This window comes from Centruroides vittatus, unplaced genomic scaffold, assembly GCF_030686945.1.
Source record: "Centruroides vittatus isolate TY-2023 unplaced genomic scaffold, ASM3068694v2 scaffold_386, whole genome shotgun sequence".
NCBI lineage: Eukaryota > Metazoa > Arthropoda > Arachnida > Scorpiones > Buthidae > Centruroides > Centruroides vittatus.
Window position 1 is genome coordinate 4,598,262 of NW_027122706.1, and position 27,379 is coordinate 4,625,640.

Here is a 27,379-nt window from a genome sequence, read left to right on the forward strand (position 1 = left end):
TGTGTACTCCTCCATAAACTTCACTTGGGAAAAAGACGTTGGGGGAAAAAGTCACCTTTTTGGATCTGCACATCCACAAATCCCAGGAGGGTTTGGAGTTTTCTGTCTACCACAAGTTTGACAATATGCCCCACATAATACCAGCCATGCCTGCCAGCCACAGCAGTATGTTAATGCAGCCATAGCTCCCTTAATCAGACGGGCATTCTTACTACCCTCGACACAACATCTTATCAACACTGAGCTAGAGGCCATCCCCACAGTGGTGCACATGGCAAGATATGGTCCTGCTAAATACAACCATGTCAAAAAAACAACATTAAACAGTCCCTCTTCCCTGCTACCACCTTGTGCAGACCAAGGGATTGGATGACACTCCATCCCTCCCTCCCATACTGTGGCTGCCTCACAGACTGGATTTGCCAGATTTTTAGGCAAAAATGACTTTCACTTATCCATAGCCCCACGCCCAAGTCTGAGACAACTCTTGTGTAATGATAGGGACGCTCTTTCTACCCTGGAAAAATCTGGTGTCTATCTACTCCATTCCCTTGCAAAACCCAATATCAGGACTCTACACCTATTATATAGGTGCGACTGCCAGAATGCTGGCCATTCACATATCTGAACACCAATGTTCAGTTGCACTAAGTAATTGTGATACTGAACTTTCCAAATTGGTGGTACAGCATCACCACACAGCACTTTAGAATCAGGTGACAATACTCAGATGTTATGAGGAGGGGCACTTGCTGTTTATTTGGAAGGCCCCCTTCACTAAGCTGCTCTCCTCGTGCAACTCCCCTACCCTCAAATTACCCAAAGTTTGGACTAATTTATACAAATGGTTAAAAAAAATCAACAATAATTTTACTTTCATTTCTCGCACCTCCAATGGAGAGTAAGATGCATGCGCATTGATCTTATAAGTGTATCTTAATATATGTTAAATGTATTTTATGTGTGTTTTCGAATTATGTTACATGTTTTTATATTTATATTTTAACATAACATGCACTTATGTGCTCTTCCAATTGGTTTTTTACCTTTATGTATGTTAAGGTGCATGTGTGTCAGTTTTACGTGTTTACGTAAACATTTAGTTTAAAATTTATACTTGTTCTTAAAAGGTTTTGTTCCAAAATGGCTAATATTAATTTTTTTTTAAATTTTAAATATTTTGTTTGAATTCTCTTTGTCATTCCTATGATATAGCATGAACAGAAAAATCACACAACTGACAGTGCTACTTCTGTTCAGATGTTAAAGGATTTAATACAAAAAATAAAAAAAAAATATTTTACCCTAACCTTGACTCAGCTATTCGTCCAGTGTCCCATGGTTCTGAAATACCAGTTCCACAGCCACCTTCTAATTTAGATGACATCCTGAGTGAGTCAAAGGACTCAGACACATTAGCTTCCCAAGACGAATCTAGCTCAGATTTTTCTGTTGACGAAGGACCTCGACTTTTTTCTTAAAGTGAGCTCAATGACCAAGTAAGAAACTTAGGTCTTTCAAAAGATGCAGCCAAATTGCTAGGATCAAGGCTGAAAAACAAAAACTTGCTATCATCTGGGACCTCATTTTTGTGGTACAGACATCGAGAGAGAATTTACTCAGTTTTTCTCCAAAGAGGGAAATCTGGTTTATTGTAATGATGTTCATGGGCTCATGAAGTCTGTTGAAATAGAATATGATTCATCAGAATGGTGCATATTCATTGATTTATCTAAAACTAGCCTCAAAGCAATCTTGCATAATGGAAATGTATTTGCATCTCTTCCTATGGAACACTCGGTTCACATTGGAGAAAACTATACTGACTTGGCTACGATTCTTGAGAAAATCAAATATCAGGAGCATCAATGGATGGTTCGTGGAGATTTCAAAATACTAACCATGTTGTTGAGTCAGCAGGGAGGTTATACAAAATATCCTTGCTTTCTTTGTTTATGGGATAGTAGAGCGAGACAGCTGCACTGGCCACCATGAGACAGTTTAACCCCCAGCAAGAAAAATGTCATCAATACAACATTGGTTCCCCAGAAAAAGTGTTATTACCACCTCTTCATATTAAATTGGGACTCATAAAGCAGTTTGTCAAATCACTGCCAAGAGATGGGGATTGTTTCAGATATCTGTGTTCCAAGTTCCCGAAACTGTCTGAAGCCAAGTTAAAAGAGAAAGTTTTCACTGACCCCAACATAAGAAAACTTTTATCTGATCCCCTCTTTTTGGAAACAATGGGAGAAAAGGAAAAAGAAGAATGGGACTCTTTCAAGAATGTAGTGCATAAGTTTTTGGAGAATACTAGGGACCCTGACTACAAAACCATTGTACAACACATGCTGGCAGCATATGAAGCTCAAGGATGCAAGATGAACTTAAAAGTTCATTTCTTACACTCCCATATTGACTATTTTCCCAAAAACTTGGGAGCCTACAGTGAAGAACAGGGTGAAAGATTTCACCAGGATTTCCGTGATATCGAGAGACGTTACCAAGGAAAATGGGATGTCAATATGTTAGCTGACTACTGTTGGATGCTCAATTGAGAAACCAGAAAAGGAAATCAGAAACGAGTTCAGAGAAGCATCAAAGAGAAGAAAAGGTTTCATAAGAAAAAACAGTAGACCTGAATTTGTGTATAAATATCAGAAACAATTTTTTGATTAGTTGTAAGAAAATATAATATATTTAGTTCATTGTAATAAGTAAGAGTTTTTATCAAAATTTTGTTCTTATTTTGCAAAAGACCTATACATGATCTTCATTAATATTATTTCAACTATTGTTGTGAATATAAGTAAGTCTCAAATTGTTTACAATATAATATTCTACTGTACTGTGCACTGCCTGATCACTTTCAGCAGCTAATCTCGCATATCACATTGCTTCATAATGCTCTCAACATACAGTATTTTTGTAATTTATAACAATTCTTGTAAATATCTTTAACCTTATAAAATCAATATATGTTAAAAATAATTTTTGTCTTTGATATAATTAAGACTTCCTTAGCTTAAATAAAATAAAGATTACAATAAAATTGATTTGTTTCCAAGATTTTTATTTTAATGGTATCAAAGCTTATAAAATAAAATTTTAAACTTTTATCAATGCATCAAGAGCTATACATAAAGCTTGTACTTTCACCATAAAACTTTACAGTTGAATCTTAGTAAAGGATTTGTCTCCAATTTAGCGGTTAGCTCGTAATGCATTGATGAAAGACAATATACAATGTAAATCATTCATTGTATCTAACATTTACATATCTAACTTATATCTAACATTTACATAATATCATTGTAAATGTTAGATATAATTTATATAATATAGCATAACATGCACAAGGTTATATATATACACACATACATACATATTAGCACTAAAAATTATTACAATTTTTGTTAGATTTGCTATCCCAATAGAAAAATTTTCAATTGTAATTATATTACTATATTTTCATGGATTTACAGGCATGCCATATATAACAGGGGTTACCAGCATGTCAGCTAAACTGCAATTAAAATATAAAAATCAAATCTAACAAAACTTGTTGTTAAATAAATGTTAAAACAAACTTTCTTAGAAGTACAATAAAATGATAGCATTGTAATTTGATTAATTTACAACCAGGAAGAGAGTTTAGCAGCTTATTGACATTAGTAGTAGTAGTTAGTCAGTGTAGGCTGCACTGACAATAATCCATGATCTTGAAATATACCACCTTCCTTTCAAATTTCACACAAAGCAGATGTTAATCAGTGTAAGCTGTGATAATATACAGCAAGTTTCTGAAATTTGATATGTTTATTTTTGCCGTTTTGAATCAAATTACAAAAAATAACCACAAAAAAAAGTACTTTTTCATTCTACGAACATTTTACATTGTTCGAAAAAAGACAAAATGAAAAAATTAAACATATAATCAGTTTTTGATGCAATGCTAAGTTTCACAATTTTAGAATAAAAACTGGCATCTATGAATTTCATGCATCGTCTTGAGGGATGTATAACTTCACTTAAACTGGCATGCTGGATTTATCATACAGAAATATCTTATTTTGTGGTCTGCCCAAATAGACCAACATGACAGACAATCCGCAAAAATATGGTAAATCCATTCATTTTATTACAAAACTGTTTCTTAATCATCGTTTAATATAATTAAATTAATTATTTTTTCCCTCACCTGATCTTCATTTAAGCCATCATCCAGTTCTAAACCAGGAGGAGGTCCATTGGGACCAAGTGATGATAATGGAATATCAATGACTTCCCATTGACGTTGTAGTCTTTCTTCTCTGCATCTCAATTCTCCAATTTCTCTTTTTAAAATGTCAATGGCTCTTTGCTTGACTGTAATCCTAATTGAAAAATTCAAAAGAAGGCATCATTTGTTTATTATAGTATTTGAATGTTATTGTATGAATATTAAAATTAAATACATATAAAAAATGAATTTTATAATAATCAAAAACAGTTCATGATCAGTCATAAAAACTGTTTGTAATAGACCTTCAGGATGTTAATGTAGAGCATAAATTTTCAAGATGTAAATAATAGTTATTCATATAATATGCAGGTTAATTTAATATAATTGAACAAAAGTTTAGAAATTAGAAATATAACAGAAATAAGATTAAGCTCTATTAAAATGCACAGATACTATTGATAATACTGTTGAAACTGAAAATTCCCATACTACAACTCCTGGAAAAAGTTTTCAAACAGCAACAGCAAAAATTATTAATTGCAAGAATTTTTCATTTGTTAACAAATAATCCTAGAGTAATAAAAATTCTGGAGTTTATTTTTTAATAAAAAGAACTTCTATTATACAAAATATCACACCAGAAAAATAATGTGGAATATAAAAAGAAAAAATCTTGTCCAATCCTAGTCTGAAAAAAGTTTTTGAACATTCCCATCTTGGGTATAAAGCTTTCAAACATAGTAGGAAAAAATATGTTAAAGCACTCTCTGTAATAATAATCACATTAGTTTATACAAATTAGTCATTTCAAAGTATTACATACATCTATTTATATTATTGTTGCCTTTATGTTGCTTTAAAATGGGTCCTGTTAAAGAATACAGTGTGGATTTTAAAACCAAATTGTGACTTTAATTCTAGAAGAGAAAACTTAAAAAGAGAAACTTTCTCAACAGATTTGGTTGTGCTGTTTCAACAGTAAATTACACGAGAAAGAAATCTGAGTGTAAAAACATTGAAGAGAACCGGTTGACTGAGTGCAACAAGCAAGGATCAAGATTAGGCCTTAAGATACATCTGACTATAAAACTGAAAAGCCACATCAAAAGAATTAAATATTAAGAGAAAAGTTCATGATGCCAATGTTGTAATCATACTGTTTGAAACTGATTAAATGAAATGGGCTATAAGTTTTGTAAAGCCAAAACAAAACCATTCGTGACAAAACAACACTTGAAAAACTGACTGGAATAGACAAGTACTAAAAGTGGACCATTAATGATTGGGAGAAAATAATTTTTTTCAGTTAAAAGCAGACTCTCTATTGGTTGTGGAGACACTGCTGACAATTTGTGTGGCACAAAGCAGATGAAGTTTCAAGAAAAGTATTTTTTACATTAGAAAAAAATTCCCAGTTGGTCTTATGATAAGAAGTTGCATGTCAGCAAAAGGCAAGGAAAAACTGTTTATTCTAAAAAAACTGTAAATGGCAAAGTGTACAAAGAAATTTTGAACACTTTTCTAATTCATGTGGTGGAAAATCAATCTTGGAATAAATTGTTTTCCATGATAATAATGCAAATTGTCATTGTATGAAAAATGTAAAAGAATTTTTGAAAAAGAGAAACATTAAAACTTTGCCTTGACCACCAAATGGTCTTAATTTAAATGTTATTTAAAATCTGTCGGCTAAACTGAAAATGTTAGTGGATGAAGTCCACCTACCACAAAGAAGAATTGATTGAAAGCTGCCTCGTTACAGAGTTGGAAGAAAATTAATGATGACTATTGCTCAGAACTTGTTAAATCAGTGCCATCTCACATTAAAGCTGTTATTAAGACCTGACTTGAAGATAGAGTAAGAAGGCTGTCTGCAGACTTTGCCTTGAATGGAAGAGGAGGGGTTACGAAGTAAGGATTGGGGTGAGGGGAAGAGGTGGGAGGATAGTTGATAGGGATAGAGTGTGAAGGGAAGATAGTGTAGTGGGAACACATTGGCGTCTTGCACCGCAATTATTAAGTAATAAAAACAAATAGAAGATAATACAGCATGCCAATTTGGCGACGATGAGTACAATATACAAGGTGAAAATATACATGAAAGGCAGTGAATGGAAATACAATAAGCAGTTTACAATAAATAATAACAGAAGCAGAACCCGTGGTTCTGGAGCCTTACGTTGTAAGGCTATTCTTGAGGATGTCACAATTGGACGCAAAAGTCATTAGGTGTTTAAAGCAGTCCTTATTGGAGCAGAACACCTTCCAGTCAGGTGGCCAAGCATGTCCATTAGATAGACAGTAGAGGATCAGTTGCCTGCGTTCTATGTCATAGGTCTTGCAATCCAGTAGAATATGCTGGGCGTTGCCTATAGCAGCGCTATCGCAGTTGCACACATCGTCATTTCGCTTTTTTATTCTGTTCAGGTAACTAGGGAAATTCCCATGGCCGGTGAGCAGTTGCGTAAGATTGAATGAAGGAGTAAGGTAGTTCATTTTTTGGCGTTCGACTATGGATGGTAAGAAAAGGTACGTGAGTCTGCCCGTGGTGGACGAAGACCATTCGGTCTGCCACAGGTTAGTTGCCATGACGTAGGTGAGATTGTGGATGTAGGTGAAGGGAAGTGAGTTGAAAGCCGTTTCAAGATTACTGCCGGCAGCACGTTTGGCTAATTCGTCCGCTCTCTCGTTTCCGCCGACTCCCTGATGACCTGGCACCCAGCAAAACGAGACGGCCTTTCTTTTGCTAAGACTGTTGGCCAGATGAACAACTTTTACACCTGTGGCGGTGCTCTTTCTGCTGCCGCTGATGATCCGGAGAACGTAGCGGCTATCCGTGAAGAAGGTAGCTGACCCTTTGAGTTTCTGATTGTTAGTTGTAAAGTAAACAAGGGCCTTATACATGGCCCATAATTCAGCCTGGTTATTAGTACATTTGGAATTAAGTTTATAGTACTCTTCGTGTACCACAGAATTATCGACACCGTTGTAGACCACCAGGGCCGCACCAGTTCCCTTCTCATTTCTGGCACCATCAGTGTAAATATGCCAGTTTGTGCTTGGATTAGTAGTATCTCTCTCAAATTTGATCAAGACATTGTTCCTTTCAGCTGGGTGGAAGTTCTTAGTCGGGTCATTGTAGTAATTGTCTATATCATAGGATTTGATTTGCTTTAGCGTTTGGATTCCATCTGGAGGATATTTGTTTTCTGCAGCTATAGTCTTCAAATCGTCCTCACTACAGTTTTGCAGGTCGGTTGTTGTAAGATTCCAAGTCCAGACCAGATTTTTAATTTTGATGTGAATAGGCATTAGATTAGCGACTGTCAGAAGAGCATCTGTAGGGGCCGTGCGGTACGCCCTGCAAATGCGAATAGCGAAGGTACGCTGGACAGACAGGATTTTTCGCTTATTATGGACAATGTCCACCCGATGTCCCCAGATTTGAGCCGCATACAGCAAAGCCGGCTCAATTGCACCTTTGTAGATAAGTCTACAGTGCTTCGGGCCTAGACCCCATGTGTTCCTAGCAATGTGGTAAATCATGTTTGCCTTCTGGCTTACCTTTTTGCACAGTTCATCAATATGAGTTGACCAACTCAGAGTTGGGTCCAGTATTACACCAAGATACTTCATATGCGACGTTATCTTGATTTTATGGTTATTAATGTACAAACACAGGGGCCTCTGTAATTGTTTTCTATTAGACTTTTTCGTGCACACGAGTGCCTCACATTTTTGATGGTTTATTGGGAGTTTGTTGTCTATACTCCATTGGTTGATGTCGTTGAGGACCTCATTGCCTATCCTTTGAAGGACATTACAGTTCTGGTGTTGTATCATGACAATGGTGTCGTCTGCGAATCCTTGTATCTTAACATGATCAGTTGTTGGAAGCAGGTTGAGTAGGTTGTTATACATTAGGTTCCACAGCCCAGGCCCGCTGCGTGAACCTTGGGGGCAACCTCTTTCTATATTTTTAATAATATTTATATTGTTGGATAGGCAGCCAGCTTTCCTATTGGTCAGGTAATTATCCAGCAGCTGATAGATATTTTGCGGACATTTCATTTCCCTTAAACTATATTTAAGCACCGGCCACCAGAGGTGGTCGAACGCCTTCTTGAAGTCGATGCTAATGAGGAGTGCGTGACGGTCTTTATCCCATGCAGTTTTTATGAAAGTTGTTACGTTTCCAATAGCAGTAATTGTGGATCTACCTGGTCTGAACCCATGCTGGTTGGTATTTAGTATATTATTTTTTTCAACATGCCAATTGATTCTATCTATCATCAGCCCGTCGAGTACTTTACCCATAACTGGGAGCAGGCTTATTGGCCTATAGTCTTTTCTTTCCACTGGGTTAACTGTTTTCGGGATGAATTTTACGTTAGCTATTTTCCATGAATCGGGAAAGTAGCCCACCCTTAGGCACCCATTGTAAAGAATGACGAAAGCTATTGGGATTTCAGCAAACGCCTCTTTTACCACCTCCGCAGTAATACCGTCATGCCCTGGGGCTTTTTTATTAGCCAGGGAGCGGATCGCTTGTTGCACCTCTTTAAAAGAAAACCATTTATCGTTGGTTTCGCTGTAAATGTCCTCGAGATTTATACGTATTCGTTGGTGAGTAGGTGAGTCATCTGTTTGACTGTCGTTGGGGAAATGGAAATCAAGAAGCTTCTGTAGATTACTGCTAATTGAATAGTTATTGGTTTGAGGATTGGTGTCAGTAACATTCGGCAGGGTTGCCTTCCTTTTATTTTTGAACGCGATCTTATAGGGCTCGCCCCAGGGGTCCACCGTTGATCTTCCGCAAAATTCCCGCCACGCCGTCGTTCTTGCTTTGTTAATATTAGCTTTGTAAGTCCGTAGAGCATTGGCATAATCCCTACTTTGCTGTTCTCTTCGTTCTGTGTTTCGTTCTTTTAACCATTTCTTTCTTAATCTTTTGATTTTCCTCTTTTCACGGTCTAAATCATCGTTCCACCAGTGCGTACGGTTTTTCTTTAATTTCTGTCTGGAAGAAATCTTGAGGGCTTCGACAATAGATTGTGTCATATGGTTCACATAATTGTCAATCCTTTCATGGGTGTTTAGTTCTGTAAATTGAAAGTTCCTCCATTTTTCTGCGAAAGAGGCCCGGAAGTATTCCCAGTTAGTTATAGTGCTATAATAGTTAGTGACATGATCCTTAATTTGCTGGTGATGTTGTAGAGTAGTCAGAATATATCGGTGATCACTCGCCGAATCTTTCGATAAAGTTGTACAATCTTTCACGATACTACCCACTTCCGTGGGCGCCAAACAAACGTCGGTCCAGCCTCTCGCCCTTGTCGTTTGGAAGGTTGGTAAATCTGAGGTGTTCAGCGATATACCGTCAATCTCATTAAGGAGTTCCTGTATGAGCCTTCCCCTCTTGTCCTCAGTCTCGTGGTACCAGAGGGGGGATTTGGCATTGCAGTCACCTGCAATGAGATACGATTTGTCTCCTAGTTTCCTTATAACACTAGATAGCTCGTCTATGCAGTCCTCGTCATTATCAAATGGCGAGAAATATATACAGAGAATAAAGTCTATGGGGCCTTGGTCAATCGTGACGGTTGTGACTCGATTAGAGCTTAGCTCAGGAATTAATGCAGCATTAACATTGGGATTCCTTATTATTATACCACATTTGGAACGTTCATCTGGGGTTGTTTTATTCAGAACTTGCCACGAGCCAAATCTAACAATGTTATTTTTGACAGTATACGGTTCCTGTATAAGGATTACATCCACGTCCAGATCGTTCGCTGTCTTAATAACAAGCGACGAGGCAGCTTGGCTTTTCTGGGCGTTGAGTTGAAGAATTTTGAACGTTGTGTTTGCCATTATGAAGGTTTTATTACACAGGAATATGAGGACATACAGACTATTATTCGTATATGGTTTGCCTTACCAAGAGTCTCTTGTAATTTTTTAAGACTGGGCATTGTGCAGAGAATGCATTGTGGTCTGTTTGATACTTTGGGCCATCGGGTTGTTCCTTATTTATTTTGGTGCAGTTAGTGCATTTAGGGGTTTCATTGGTGTTAGTGCACTCTTTATATTTGTGTCTTTTGGTGCAGTGGCTGCACCTTTCCCTATGATCACAGGAGGCCGCCTTATGGCCGAAGCCCGTACACCGAAAGCATCTAATAATGGGAATATAATCGTCAGCTATCAAAGTACCCCATTCATAACTTATCCGTTTCGTGGTTATTATCAGATTTCGGATTGCAGGAGAGACTGACATCACCACGTGTCGGCAGTCAGGCTTAGTTTTTGAAGGTATCATATGAGTGATTCTTGTTTCTCTGTGGAAAGCTTCCTTCGTAAGTTTCCTATTAATCTCGCTGTTTTGATCGTAGATTTTCTCGACAAGTTCCACCTTCTCCTCCTCCTGAGGCACGTTAAGCAGTATAACTCGAGGTTTCCGGCGTTTTGGTCGTATCATTTTAACTCTTTCGTTTAATTCCGGCAATTTCCCAATTGCCTCCTGTAAGTTCTGAACATCTTGCTCAGTTTTAAGTCTAATTTTTACACCTTTTCCCGGCACCGCTGTTATATTGCGTGTGCCTATTTTCAAGCTTGCAGGATCTATCTTAGTTTGGATCTCATTGAGCATTTCCTCTGGACAGAGGGTTTCACCATCCTCTGTAGTCGTAGTCTCAATAATGAGGTCCTGTGGTTTCACTTGTGTTTTATTATCAGCTATAGCTTCGGCTATAATATGTGTGGTACGACTCCCGCTGATCCTTCCCTTCCTTACTGCATCGGCGTAGGTACCCTTCCCTTCCTGCTCAGTTGAGCGGAGTGCTAATACTATTCCAAATAAGTTATTCGCAGCTGCGTGCATGTCAAGCGCCGCCTGTCTCACACTTTTCCTATTAGCAACCGAAACCGAGCCATAGGAATTTGCTGGGAGAGCTTGCATAATACAGTCAAGTCCTCTGGAAATTACAGCTAGTAACTTCCTTTCCGGCACGTCCGCCAAGGTATCCATGAGAACGATTGACAGAAGAGTATAGAGTCCAAGAAACCAAGTTTGTAGCCCGCACAGACGCGCACACACGAAAACAAGTAAAAACGCCGAACAGCGCAAAAACACGCTACCCGGCTACAGCTCGCCAAACGGCTCGGATACGCCGAACGGCTGAGACCAGAAAAACACGTGGAGAACAGTTCTTTGTTACAGAGATGACAACTAAGTAGCGATAACTTAATAACTAACAGAGTAATATTAACTAAATTTATACAGTATACAGAGCGCGTAATGGGCTAACAAAGCCCGTCGAAGAAAAGTCCGATTACACAAGGGGGGCCGATGGGGCCCGAGAAAGAACGTAACTACAGACGGCTGTAACTCGCCAACCGCGAGACGTAGAACAAAATTAAAACACTCACGGCTTCCTTACAATTAGTTCTTCCCAACGGTGTATAATATCCATAGGAGAAATCACTAAATCCAAAGTTACAGCAGTCGGAAAGCAGAGCACACTTACTTCACGACTATAAGGATTGCATACTCAAATGTCTGTTATTAAGACCAAAGGAGGCCCAACAGAATAATAAAGAATTTTCATTTCATTTTTTCTATTATGTTCAAAAACTTTTTTCCAAACTAGGATTAAACACAATTTTCTTTTTTTATATTGGGTGCAATTTGAAAAAAATTATAGACCTATAAATTCTCACTGTCGTCCATCCATCTGTCTTTCCTTAATCTTCAGAACAGAGTTAGATAGATGAAATCAGAGACCAGATATAGAAACCTTAAGGGCAACAGGCCCTGATTTACTATATACAAACTTCTGATGCAAATGAAAGTCACATTATTTCAATTCAAAATTTTTCCCCTGAAAGCAATTAATAGATGACCAGCACAACTCTATTGTTAAAGGAAAAGTATGATGTACAGGAACAAGACACTACAGTACTAATTTGAAGCAGAGAGCTTATATATAAAATTAAATTAATTACAAATATAATTAAAAATTGCAGCCCAGTATTGTGACAATGTCACAATAAATAATTGCTCATTCTAAATTATTTTACTAGTGTGATATTTTGCATATTAAAAGCTCTTATCATTAGAAATACTCTAGAATTTTTATTACTCTAGGATTATTTGTTAACAAATAAAAAACCCTGCAATCAATAATTTTTGCATAGCTGTTGCTATTTGAAAAATTTTCCAGAGGTTGTATCACCTCACCAATTTCTAATTAGTGCTCAGATTTATGATAGATTATACCTTAATCACGCTAATATATTTACCTATCATTTAATTATTAACATTATTAATCTTATCCAGATTCATTTAGTCATCATTAAATAGTCTTTCTACAAGATATAGTTCAAGTCCAATTCAGTCTTTCTATTATCTGCATAACAGTGTTTCATCTGTTATAGTTTAGATGTTCATAATTCAGCAATGTTCTTCAATTTAATTTGTTGAATTTTTGTTAAAAATGCAGAAAATAAATTAAAGTACTTGACAAAGTTGGATTACTTATTATTCAATATAAATTGTTATTTATCATTACTCTCATAACATGTCTAATATTAACATATGTTTAATAAATTTTCTTCCAGTATCTGTTTTCTCAGAAAAAAAAATCCATTTCTTAAAAACTTCTGTGATTTCTGATTTGATTTCTTAATATATTCTGATATTCATGAATTTCTGAAGAATTATTTGTCCTTTTTCTAATTGCTGACATTTTTGGCTCTTCTCATTTTTTGCTTGCACTCCTACAAAAGTAATATGCTCCTAGTATAGCATAAAAGTATCCTTATGTGAATTAGCTAATACCATTACAATCTAGACACAACTCATTCATTGTGTCTAGACAAATATAAATTACAATACTTTATTTACAAATTTGAAATATACTATTTTATGTATGCTACAAATATATACAGTAAAAGTTTGTCAATTTAATAGCTGATAATAATTTGGCAAGCTAATATTCTATAAATCAGAATTTGTTTGGATAGATGATGTGCTAAAAATCCCAGGCAATAACATGTTCATTAACATTTCTGCAAGTTTTTCTATCAGTCTTAGCACAATATATAGTAGTCATGCACTGTATCATCTTCAGACTGATTGAAGATCATGTGTACAAATCAGATCGCATAACTTATCAAATTTTACAGAAAAAAATAAAATAAAATAATATGTCCAGTAATCTAACATTTTCCAGTACTACTCTGGTCCTGTAGGTGCCAAACTTCTACTGTAATTATTATTAAAATTAATTAACTACATTATATATAAATATATGAAATATACTATAAATTTAAAAAACATTTTATTTTTTATACATTTGACAAAAAAAAATAGTTACAACTATACCTTTATTAAAACAGATTTAATAACAACTTACATTGGATTTAAATCCGACGACAATTCAATATTTGAAATTTCTTTTTCACATTGAAAAAGTTGATTTTCTTTCTCTATCAGATCTGCACGACACTGGGCTAACTGCTCACTTAATTTTCCTAATCTAAAATTAATTAATAAATTATAACATTTACAATAAAAATAATAATGGCAATTACTAATATCTTAAAATTATATAATCAGAACATTTAATCACAGCTGACATTCACAGAATATTTTATACTGATATACACTCAAACTTCCATATAATAAACTTCTATATTGATGTATTTCTCTTATTAACAAATTTTTCTGCAGAATGATTAAAATGTGTCTTTTACATTTAAAAAATGGCCCTACTTAATGAAGTTTAATTTCTGTATAACAAAGTTTTAAAAACCAGAAAAATAAAAATTATTTTTCTTCATGTTGATAAATATTAAAACTGGTTAATATAACTCATTTTTGTACCTATTGCTGCCAACTGACTACTGAAAATACAGTACAGATATTATACTATATTCATAACTGTCATCTAATTCCAAATGTATTTCTGAATGGATATACATTCAAAACTGTAAGAAACAATTTCCTTTGGCAAGAAAACATTCTAGATCTAATTTTATTTAATAATCAAAAATTCTAATTGTTCACTTAAAATAATTCATGATAAAATAAAATATATATGCAAAGATTATTGATTATTTTTCAATATAAATACCTATAAGAATACTTATTGTTTCAATCATAATTCTATAATTCTATTATTTCTAATTTACAAAGAAAAGTGGCTAAATGTCAAGCAAACAAAAAAACTTATAAATATGTAGGTTTATTGTTCAGTCATTATAATGCAGCCATCCAACAGGAAACTACACAATGGTTGGCCTTTGAGACTCATCACAGCCTTCTGCAAGAGGATCTTTGATCACTGCAATTATTTAATCTTTACAGATTTGACTTTAGTAATTGTTTTCAGGGAGGAAGACAGATTCCTAAATTGACAAACAGGTTGTATAGTATATTCAGTGTCATATGAAGATGACATTTTCACAATTACTAGAATATAAGATTAGAGAACTCTCTTCCAAAAACTGTCAAGGGATTTGTCTGCTTTGTAGGTGTAAGTTTTCAAACATTTTTGTTTTTTCAGTAACTGATTCATTAAAAATTACACTTTAGCCACCACAAAGCTGTTGAAACGATTACAACGTTTGTTTGGTGAAAGTTAAAAAATCATGTTACAAAGGCAATTTACTGACCACTTTAAAGTGTGGGAAGGTATTTGGTTTTCTCACATTTATGACGTCATTTATGATCTTAAGTTTCTTTTTCTTTACTACTATACTATGTTTCTTGTTGAATGAATGAATAACTTTGGAAAAGTTTATAGTTTTTTGATATCATAAGTTTAATTCTGACAATAACACAGAAGTTTAATAACATTAATATGTATGATGTTAAGTAATGATTGACAACCAGATTAAACTTCTCTAACAGATAAAGAATATTGTTCCACTTCTTATAACCTGTCCTCCTTCCCTATTCCTATTTTAAGCCAGTATTTATTGACACCTACAGTCAAAATTCGAAGTCTGAAAGAGGATTTGAATCAATTCTATGTTTTCGTTTTAAAATATTTTGTACGTAATTAATTCTTTCAGAATATTGAAAGCAGAACATTACATTTTCACAAGGTTGGTTATGGATGACTGCATCCATTATTTAAAGTGTCTGCTATTTAGAGGTAAATATAATAGATGTCCTATTTGAAGGATCTGGGGATTGTAAAAATATCCGTTAAGTAGAGGTGTCTGCTATTTGGGAGTGTCTGTTAAGAAGATTTCACTGTACATTGAAAACGAAGTCATGGACATTTTTACTTTCCTTGCTCTATTATAGATAACAGAAAGTATGGTAATCAGTCAAAAAAATGACCTCCACCAAGATTTTTACATTTTTGGACTTAAGAAACCTAGAAATGTTGAGAAATACAAAAACATTCAGAGATTTTTCTGTATGTATGGATGTTAATGTGAGCATGTTTGTGTGAGGAACAATTTTATTTAACCTCTTTGAAGCTTAATAACTCTTGTGCTTTTGAATATTTCTGAAATTTTGCAGGAAGATTTGTGTATTAGGAGAATTGATGTTATTAAATTTTGGTGGTTTAAGATCAACGGGTGGAGAGATAAAGGGTGGTTGTGTGTCGTATCTGAAGTAGGGTCGGCTTAATGATGATTTTATTTGTTATTAGCATTTACAATTTTTTATAAAATCCATCCATACTCCCATAATTAAGCTTTTTGTCATTTTATAATAATTTAAAATGTAAACAGTTTTTTTAAATGAAATATCTTAACAGATAGCGCCATCAGAATTTTAAATGTTGCCGGGAAAGTTCAGCAATTTGTTGCTGGATTTTTTACATTTAAATGGACCCATATTACATTTCTGGATTCCTCATCTCAATTAATGAAAAATGACAAAATTTTATCAAAGTTGAGCCATTAAATTTTGAGAAGAAACTTGATTCTATAAGCCCATACAAGATATGCTAGAGATCATAAAACATTGCACAACTAAGTCATGCAATTTGTGCAATATCACTTTGTCACACGTGCTTGTGAAACCTCCTTATATCTCAAAAACAAAGTCAAGGACCCCCATTTTTATTGAATTTTTGGATTCCACATTGAAATTAATGAAAATGGCAAAATATAATCAAAATCTATCAAACAGATTTTGAGAACAAACACAATTCTGTAAGCTTCATAGAAGAAGTTTCGCTAACACTCCACTTCAATTAAATAGGACTTTATAATAATTAATTAGATTATGTATAGTTTGTCTAACGATAATTTTTATAGATGTAATAATAAAACATAGCCATCCTCAATATAATAGGAAATTAATCCTTTTTGCAATAAAAGTTTATTGATAATGATAATATTAAAATAAATTTAATATTGAAATGGAAATCAATTTTTGCAGTGGTAATGTTGAATCTATTGGAAAAACTTTTTAATTTCTTCAATAAATTTGTTTAGTTGCATATAGTAGTAGCAAATATTTGTGAAATTTTATTCAGTATACTAAAAATATATTTTGTTTATTTATACAATCTATGAGGGTTGTCCAGAAAACAAAGAACATTTGTGCATAGCACTCTATGCAGGTAAATGACAGCCATCATCAATCCAAGGTCAGTTTATTTCCTGATGTATTCGCTTTGCCCATGTAAAGTTTTGATAACAACAGGTTTATTGTTACTGTTTTGTTAAGGGTCAAAATGTGTACAAAAATCCTACCAAATGTAAAGTGCAAAGAGTTATTCATTTTCTAAACACAAAAAAAGTTTATTTACAGAAAGTCATAAACAAATCACAGTAGTGTATGATCGACCATATTATTCACAAAACAAGTCTGAGAAAATGGTGTTTAATGTTTAATCAATGAAGATAATGTGTGATCATGCTCTGCTGCAGCCATTCAAGCTGTACTTCAAAAATTTGTCTGGGATGTTTTCACCTATCATACAACTTGATACCCAGTGACTTTCACCTCTTTCCCAAACTGAACAAGTTTTTGAGTGGATTTGGAACATTTTGGAACAAATGACAAGGCAAAAGAAGCTGTCACTAGCTAACTGAAAATACCGGCAGTGGAAGTCTATGATGAAGGAATCTAAATACTAATGCTATGTTATGACAAATGCTTAAATCGTTATCGTGACTATGTAAAAAATAACTGATCTTGTACTAATTACTTAATAAAACTTTTTTTCTATCATTACTGTTTTTTTTTTCCTTTTTATAATCAAACATTCTTTTTTCTGGATGCTCCTTGTAAATATTATTCTTAATTGCAGTAATTTCTGCAAAAATTTTAAAAATATTCAATTCAAATTTCTAGGTAATCACTTAGTAATGCATTATAAAAAAAAACTAACTGACTTTTAATTAATTTTTTACTACTAAAGATCTGTTTCCAATATCATTTTTAATCATGTGGGAAATATTCAATTATCTTATTTCAATAAAGTATTTTTTTTTATATAACTAACATTATAAAAGTTATCAACTCACCTTTCTTTTAAATTATCATATGTATAATCATCAATTATCAATTGATTTGGTTTTAATTTTCCTGTATAATCATCTAGAAGATATTCATCGAATTTAAATTCAACTGGAGCTATTGGAGAGGACCTGAAGTAAACAAAATATAATTTAATATTATTCTTAAAATATTGATGATAGACATCAGTAATAATTTTTAATTATTAAAATAACATTGCTAAAACATTCAGTAAAAATATAACAAAAGCTTTTTATTTAAAGTAATTAAGTAAAATTCCATTTATAAATTATTTACCAAAACTTAATTACTAGCTAAGTGTAAAAGCAGTGCTGATAAAAAAAAGTAAAGAAAAAAAAAGTATTTTTCTAAATAAATGAATCTTTTTCTTTCTTAAAATTAAATGATAAAAACTGAAATGACACTTAAACTTAAGATTTCATACTTTTTTTTAAATAATATCACAAAGTGCATATATAATTAACCAAAAAATGTCTTTTTAGAAGTCCAAATTTTACTTATTTAATATTTTCAAAGCAACTTGGCTCCATCTCCAGATTTATAGTCAATCTTTTAAATTTCTAAAAGTTAAAAAGCACAAACAATTCTTAAACAGTTTTTATTCTAATTAGTTTAAAATATATAAATTTTAATATACATTGTGTTTGATGTTTATCTAAAAATTAGACAAACTTTCCACAATAATAGAACATGTAGATGATGATATATCAAATAAAAAATGTTTATTAAAAGCACTTCATCTTTAGCTATATTTAAATTATCAATTTTATTAACATAAAAATTTTAAAAATATTTCTACAAAAAATAAAATAAAATTTACCTATTTTTATCAATAAATACTGTATATTCTTGACTGGCAATAATAGCTTCAATGCTTTCTTTTATTCTTGTATGAACAGTTTGGAAATTTTCACGTGACAAATTTGTATATTGAGCAAAATCTCTTAAGACATTTTTCCTAAATAACAAAAAATTATTATTTTTCCTTATAATTATTTTAAAACATTTTTATTATAATTTATTATTTATAAGCATAATCAAATATCTGAATTTAAACACAACTTCTGCTTGTTGTGCAGATACTTTTCTTCCTAAATAACCTTAATTAATTAATTCTAATTTCGAAATTTAACACAAGATGGCAACTTAATTGCCTAGCTTTAGTCCAATTACGTATATCATCTCAGGAATATTTCCTAACCAGAAATTTCCTTGTGGATAACCACATTATTGATGATTTGCATAGACTTAGCATAGATAGGTAGGTTTCTACATACACTCATGGAACACCGGGGATGTAAATCACACTTTCGAGAACCTCTTACCGGTGTTAGACACAAAACGAAAGATCGTTGTAAACGTTTTCGAACTTGGTAGTTCTTCTTCAGACAGTAAAAAACAGGTAAATCAAATCGAATAACGGAACAAATTATTTTTAAACCGAAATCGAATGCTTCACGATGCAGCTGGTTGAACAGACATGCGCATTCGGTGTGAGTGGAAGGCGATTAAAGGTTCATGTCGATGAGGGCCTGCCAGGCGGTGGACAAATTGAGTTCTTCTTTATAGTTTATGCAGGTGGTGGCGTGGCTGTGTTTGTAAATGGAGATAACCTCCAACCACCTCAGGTGTTCAGAGTGAGGCATTGTGATGATAAGTCTGGCTTGGTTTAGGGCCACTTCGATGTCCGGATCGGTTGCGTAAGTAGAGAGAGCCGTAGAATTTCTCCCATGGAGAATATCCGCATTGTGCTCACGTATTCTGATTCCCAAGGATCTCTTGGTTGAGCCGACATAAACAAGGTTTCTGTCAAACCTGTGATCCTTAAGAGGTATGGAGTAGACGCCCGGAAGTCTGCAAGTTCCAATACAAGTCTGCCGCTTTCAACACGCTAATTAAGAGGGCGTTTTCGCATTCGTCCACTCCAGCAGCACTGGCCACCGAATTGGAGCACATCAGACATGTAGCATCCTTCCACAGGTACCACAAGCTTATTAACAGATTAGTTAACCGTCACCGTCGCACAGCACATATTTCCGACATCTGCTCACGTCCCAGCAATCAACCTGAAGATGAGACGCGGATCCCCGTCACATACAACCCGTACGTGGCGTCGTTATATAAGAGGATTACCCACGAGCGCCGTATTAAGATCGCATACAGAAGATGCCCCACCATATTGGACATCCTCTGTAATGGGAAAGATTCCCCCGACCCCAACAGACTTCCGGGCGTCTACTCCATACCTCTTAAGGATCACAGGTTTGACAGAAATCTTGTTTATGTCGGCTCAACCAAGAGATCCTTGGGAATCAGAATACGTGAGCACAATGCGGATATTCTCCATGGGAGAAATTCTACGGCTCTCTCTACTTACGCAACCGATCTGGACATCGAAGTGGCCCTAAACCAAGCCAGACTTATCATCACAACACCTCACTCTGAACACCTGAAGTGGTTGGAGGCTATCTCCATTTACAAACACAGCCGCACCACCACCTGCATAAACTATAAAGAAGAACTCAATTTGTCCACCGCCTGGCAGGCCCTCATCGACATGAACCTTTAATCGCCTTCCACTCACACCGAATGCGCATGTCTGTTCAACCAGCTGCATCGTGAAGCATTCGATTTCGGTTTAAAAATAATTTGTTCCGTTATTCGATTTGATTTACCTGTTTTTTTACCGTCTGAAGAAGAACTACCAAGTTCGAAAACGTTTACAACGATCTTTCGTTTTGTGTCTAACACCGGTAAGAGGTTCTCGAAAGTGTGATAGATAGGTAGGCTATCATCAAAACACAATAGTCCAAGATCACTAACAGTACATTATTGTGCAAGGAGCTACCATATTGGTACATCATCTACCTTGCATGTCAGTGCAAGGTAGATGATGTACAGGTACCAGTGATACAAACAGTGATACACATGACAATGCTCAATAAAAAAGAAAAGGCTAAACAAGAACAAGTATTAAATTTTATTCCTCTGTATCTTTTGGCTATTTGTTTAGCCTAGTATTTGAGTCTGATGTATCTGTTATCTGTTTCATCCAGTCATCAACAGCTATGATGTATTTTACACTGTTTATTTTTAAACTCATAGGGCTGCAAAGAGTGAGGGACAGAAAAGCATCAATGGTTACATTCCTGATATCTATACATTTCATCAACCAAGTTATAGCACAATAATGAATCCAACATTATCATTTGATTATTAATGTATAATTTGGACTTGGTTTACCATATGATTAAAGTGTCTTATTTTATATTCTCATTAAAAAAATTATTTCTCTGATTCATGATTTAAGTTCAAATATGTAATTTGGCCCCAAATTGAAAAAAGTTAGATTATTCAGAGCTACTATATTATAAGATTTGTGAGTTTATATTTTTTTATTTTACTTTACTTTAAATAAATTTTAAATTATTGTTACCAAGTTACAACAGATTCTTGAAGCACAGACTGTTGATATTCTAGAAGACTTAATAATAAAGTTGTTCTGAAATCTCTTTCATATTTTGTTGCTTCTCCTAATAACAGAATGTAATCATTGTGAATATGATGTAACTTTTTTGTCAATTTTTGATATCTTTCCTTTGCTTCTGTTAGTTTCTTTGTATGTTTACCTTCAAATAAACAAAGCATTATAAAATATAAAAATATTTATAAAGAATATTTTTATTTTTAAACTGTATTAAATTTCTACCTTTAATATATTGATCTTCATATTTTGCTCTAGCTATTTTCCATAAATCTATAGATTTTTCATATTCATTTCTAGTTTTATTCACAGATTCTTGTAACTAATTAAATAATAATTAATATATTAATGAATTAAATATAATTAAAAACAAATTATAAGATTCATTAATGCAAATACAAAAATGTCTGATCTTAAATAATTGAATTTATAAATAAATTACCATATTTAATGTTTATTATTTAATTTAAAATATTTTAAAAATTTATAAAATTATTATTATTAGTTATTATAAACAATAGCTAAAAAAACAAATTTTTGTCTTCTAAAAATTAAAATAATAAGTAAACTTCTATTTTTCTATTATAAAATTAATTACATTCTTTCTTTTAATGTATTTCATTCAATGAAGTTTAAAAATTTTAAAGCATTTTCTCCTCTCTAAAATAGTTTTAAATAAAATAAACTACAAACTTGTGGATTTCGTCATATTGCGATAGAATGGAACCAGAAAGAAAGAAGCAGTCTTTCAATTGTTACACACAGAAGAGGCAATCCTTATATCAGATGAACATGGACAGATAAACTTTGCACTTGCCACTACAAAAGAAGCTATCTTTGTACCTATATAATTAGCAAGAGTATTTGAGTATTTGACAAGAGGGGCAAACTTAAATATGAAATCTTTTGGATAAGCCTTTCATTAGTCTGTTACAAATTTAAAAATTATATAATCAATTTTTATTAATATAATGTTTATTATATTTCATAATATAATTTTTCATACTTGTGTGTGACAGTTTCTATGAATTTATTAGTTCACCCACATAACAATTTTGGAACTTTAGCATCCCATCATCTTGAAATCCTGATCTTTACCCCTCTGTCCTTGCCTTTCCACAACCCTGCTTGTACCTGCCAGCTACAGGAGAGGCAATCCTCTTATCTGTCAGCCATGGTTAATGTGATCCTTGCACTGGCCAGGTATAAAGAAACAATTCTTGCACTTGCCGACATGAAGAGACAAGCCAAAAACAAAGCAATCGATAGCAATTGTTTTGTTCTTATGTTTTGTTTGTTTGTCTATTTTCTGTTTGGTGCATGCAATGTTGCTTTTTATTTTTCTCTCCTAAATTCTGTTAGGTGTGCTCAAGTCACAGAGCATGGACATTGCACTTTAACTTTACTGTATATTGAAAATGAAGACACAGATCTCTATTTTTAAATTTAAATAGATCCACATTACATTTTTGGATTCCTCGTCGCAATTAATGGAAAATGGCAAAGTTTCATCAAAATCAGCCCAACAAATTTTGAAAACAAACTCAATTCTATAAGCCTACAGAAGACATGCTACTGACCTTGGGACATCACCTGACAAAGTCACGCAATTCATGCAATATTACCTTGTCATGTGCACTTGTGATACAACCTTGTATCTTGAAAATGAAGTCATGGATCCCCATTTTTTATAATGTTTTTGAATTCCTCATTACAATAAATAAAAAATAGCAAAGTTTTACCAATATTGATCAATCAGATTTTGAGACTGAATGCAATAATGCAAATCACATGGAAGAGACTTCACTAACAATCTGTCACAACTAATGTTCAAACTGAAAACAATTTTGTGTGAGCTTTAAGAAAAACAAAACACTCCCTTAGTTACATTGTATAGCTTTTGATGTATTTAAATTAACAAAGTTTGGTTCCTGTTGTAAATTTATTTTAACATTTTTAAGAAACATTTTAGTGGCATATATCAATTACTAAATTTAAATTATTTAGTATATTTGAACATCAAATGCAATTTAATTAACAATAATAATAATAATGAGCAATTATTTATTGTGACATCATCACAATACAGTGTTGCAATTTTTAATCATATTTTTAATTTATTTAATTTAATATATATGCTCTCCATCTCAAATGAATAGTGTAGTATCTTGTCCCTGTACATCATACTTTTCCTTTAACAATAGAGTTGTGCTGGTCATCTATTAATTGCTTTCAGGGGAAAAATTTTGAATTGAAATAATGTGACTTCCAGTTTGCATCAAAAGTTAATTGGGACCTCATGCCCCTAAGGTTTCCATATCTCATCTCGGATTTCATCTATCTAACTCCATTCTCGAAATTAAAGAAAGATGGATGGACGAACGGCGGATGACAGTGGAAATTTATAGGGCTATAATTTTTTCAAATTGCAGCCAAATAATAATAATAATAATAATAATAATAAAATTCTTACTTGAGTTAATTTTCCACAAATGCGTAAATGTTCCTCTACATACACATTTTTTAATGCTCGTTTTTCTAAAATTAAATGGCTAAATGATTCTAAAGTATTTGATACTAGATGATCGGTATTTTCTTGCATTAACCGACTTAGTCTTTCAGTTTCTTCTGTAATTACACACCAAGCCTAAAATAACAATTTCACTTTTTTTACTAAAAGAGAATATTAGAAACAAATATTTTCATTATAAAATTATTTAATCTTCTTACTCTATGAAAAATTAACATAAAAGTAACTGAAAACTATTATAAATCAAAGTAAGTAAAAAAAAACTGATAAAATGATCCTTTTCAGCATTGCTGTACTCAGTGCCTTAACTAGACAGATGCAACAGGAGAATAAGCACAAGGATCAGGACAAAAGAAAATCCTGAAATGGAGGTATGAAGAAATGATCAATATTACATTTTCGTTTTCAAATTTTGCCACTATGGAGGTCAATTTCATAACATTTTCGATTAAAGTTAAAAATTAACAGATCATTTCTATTGTATTTGTTTTTTGCTTTTATTTTTTCCAAAAACAAGGGAATCAAAACTTTTATCTTGGACAGGATACATAAAAAGCTATTTATGGCAGTGGCTGTATTTACACAAAATTCAGAATGTTAACCTTTTCACCATTTATTATTATTTTAATAGTGAGATAAGTTATTTGATCATAAAAATCTTGCATTTCTTCTAAAGATAGTTAAGTAACACATCAGTTTTAATTAATTTTGTTTCTAATAGATAAAATATGTTCTTATGTTGTATCTTAGTTACAACTTTTTATAAAAACTGATCTTTTACAAATAATCTTTAATGTCACAATTAGAAACTTTATAGCAAAGTTTAAACCAAAGCCACATATGAAAAACGATTATAACATTACATGATGAAACTGATATAAAAGACAAAATTGCTTCTATCTGATTATTATTGGTCAAATACAGAGTTCATCTTTACTTCAACACCGGAGTAAAATCCTCACCTCTGTAACCTGTTACCAGTGTGTTATGTGTAAAAAATACAGTGGGTGACACTCGTTTTCGAACTATCACAAAGTTCTTCTTCAGGTCAAATTCTGAAGCATTCCAAACCTATTTGACCTGAAGAACTTTGTGATAGTTCAAAAACGAGTGTCACTCACTGTATTTTTACACATAACGCACCGGTAACAGGTTACAGAGGTGAGTATTATTGGTCAATAAATTATTTAAATTAAATTTATTTTTTCAGATATTATTTTGATCATATTTTGCAATTTATTCAGTTGATGAATTACTTAAATTATTTTTACATTAAAGTGTTAATTTGCTCAAAATTTTCTAATTACAATAGAAGAAAGAAAAACAAGAATGTGTAGCATGTACTGTACATACTACACGGAATATAAAACATAGAGTCCAAATCTGCTGTGTAACTGGAAATTACTACATCATCTATAAAACTACACCACATATATAACATTACATTAGATTTTGAATAAATTAATTTATTTTCAAATAAAGTAATTGTATTACAATATTTATAGTTTATGAAACTTTAAATATAATGCTTAATGTACCCAAAACAAAATTAAGCAAGTTTCCGGATTATCCAAAAATTTGTTTATTCAAAAGAGCCCTGGTCTAATCAAGTTTAGATAATCATGACAAAGAATAAATTACTTTTGAAAAATTGTAATTCAAATGTTAAATACACTCTTGCCTGAAGATGACATTTTGAAATGTCAAAAGTACTTCTTTGTATTAAAGCCAAACAATTACCAGATTAAATTGGGCTACATTATCACTACTAATAATTATTAAATACCAAGTAATTTGCACTAGAAGTAGGCATTAGACACTATCTTTTATTAAATTTAATAATTATAATTAAATTAATATTTATTAAATCATTTATAAAATTTTGAAAGAAAAAAATTAGTCTGTAGGGGGGTTGAGTTAAATTATCTTTCACTTCCAGACATATTTAGTTTAGATATAACCATATACTAGTAAATTAAATGTCTGGAACCAAAGGATTGGATAGAGATGGTGCCCAATTCTAGTTCTATTGTCAAATTACTTGGTATTTCATAATTATTAGTGGCAGTAATGTAGCCTAATTTAATCCAGTAAATCGTCTGCTTTAATATAATTATCAGACTTTGAGTACTTCTTTGTAGTTGAACACTTTTCACATAAATGACTAACACCAAAAGACAGTACAGTTTATTCTTAATGTAATTTGTTGTTATTAGTGAGCACATTTTTATATAGAAATAACATACATACAATTTTGGATAATCAAGTTTTCACTGTATTTATGTTATATAGTTATCATCATATTTTAATTTTAGTTTTTGAATATATTATTCAATTAAAACTGCTAAGTTTCTAAAACAAACAAAAGTAATCAATATAGAATACATAAATATAAAATGTATTGAATGATGTTTAACATAAGTACAAATTTGTATAATATGACTTTGAAATCTGATCATGCATTGTACAGTGGGTGATCAGTTAATGAACATAATCTGTTCCAAGACTGTTCGCTATCCAAATTGTTCGTTAACCAATTATTGATTTATCATAGGTTTTTATGGCAATTTGATTAATTTGTTCTAGAGATCCTCAAAATAAATAAATAAATAAATAAATATATATATATATATATATATATATATATACTTTCTTACTACGTTTATTTATATGTAATAATAAAAACACATATATACACAATGTTGCATTTTTATTAGTCATGTTTTTTCCATTTGTGGGAGTTAAAGAATCTGTCTAATGTCGATTGCTTTTCTCTCTTCTTCAGGATTTTTCGAAAGTGATCATCATCATCATCATTTATTAAAATAACTTGGTAAATCATACAAAGCAATGTTAACAGATAGAGAATAATTTCTCTGTTATGGGGGAGATACAACTGGATAAGGTGATTACAGTTATGCAACTTTAATATATATTAAGTATAGGTATTAAATAAAACTTAATCGCAATGGTTAACAATAACAAATATAGATACATAGTGTTTCATTGTTTTTATCAAGAATAGTGTATACAAGAATAGCCAGAATTGTTCGATCAAGGACCATTTATATACATTAATTAATTGTAATAAAATTTCTCAAAAATTTTGACAAAGTAATTATATATTTGATAAAGATTTTTCTTATTAAGGTTATTTAGACTTCTTTTAAAATCAAGCGATGAGTTGTAGTTACATATTTGAAGTATTTTATAATGGTCTCGCAGACTATTAAGTTCTTGACAGTTATAAATTAAATAATATGGTGAGAAGTCTGCAGAATGACAAAGGAAGCAATGAGAGCTTGTAAAGTCAATGTAGATATTATTGATGAAAAGAGTATATTTATTTAAACAAAGTTGTATTATTAGGCGTTTTACATTTAAGCTCATTGGTTGCAACATATAGGGTTTGAACAGACAGAACTTGTAACAAGTCGGTATACCATGGATGATAGGTGCTTTGATTTAATGAATTTTGATCTTTATTTATTGCTTGAGAAATTGCTGAATTTATTAAAAGTGTATATCCAAATTTCCAATCCTGAATATTGTCTCAAAATAATAGCTCAAATACTCCAAATGTATTTAAGATTTTAGTTAACTTGTACTGCCATAGTTGTTTAA

General features: G+C 32.5%; 1 protein-coding gene across 1 annotated transcript in view; it reads right to left on the reverse strand.

The window, feature by feature from the left end:
- The window catches only part of LOC136988887 (tyrosine-protein kinase Fer-like), a 70,501-nt gene that overhangs the window by 28,909 nt on the left and 14,213 nt on the right, over positions 1 to 27,379 (reverse strand). Inside the window, exons 4-10 of the mRNA XM_067286892.1 lie at positions 23,699 to 23,872; positions 21,451 to 21,547; positions 21,178 to 21,370; positions 18,562 to 18,699; positions 17,729 to 17,851; positions 13,642 to 13,764; positions 4,202 to 4,376 (exon numbers count right to left, since the gene is read on the reverse strand). Of these exons, the coding sequence (XP_067142993.1) occupies positions 4,202 to 4,376; positions 13,642 to 13,764; positions 17,729 to 17,851; positions 18,562 to 18,699; positions 21,178 to 21,370; positions 21,451 to 21,547; positions 23,699 to 23,872 (1,023 nt within the window). The remainder of the gene's footprint in view (positions 1 to 4,201; positions 4,377 to 13,641; positions 13,765 to 17,728; positions 17,852 to 18,561; positions 18,700 to 21,177; positions 21,371 to 21,450; positions 21,548 to 23,698; positions 23,873 to 27,379) is intronic.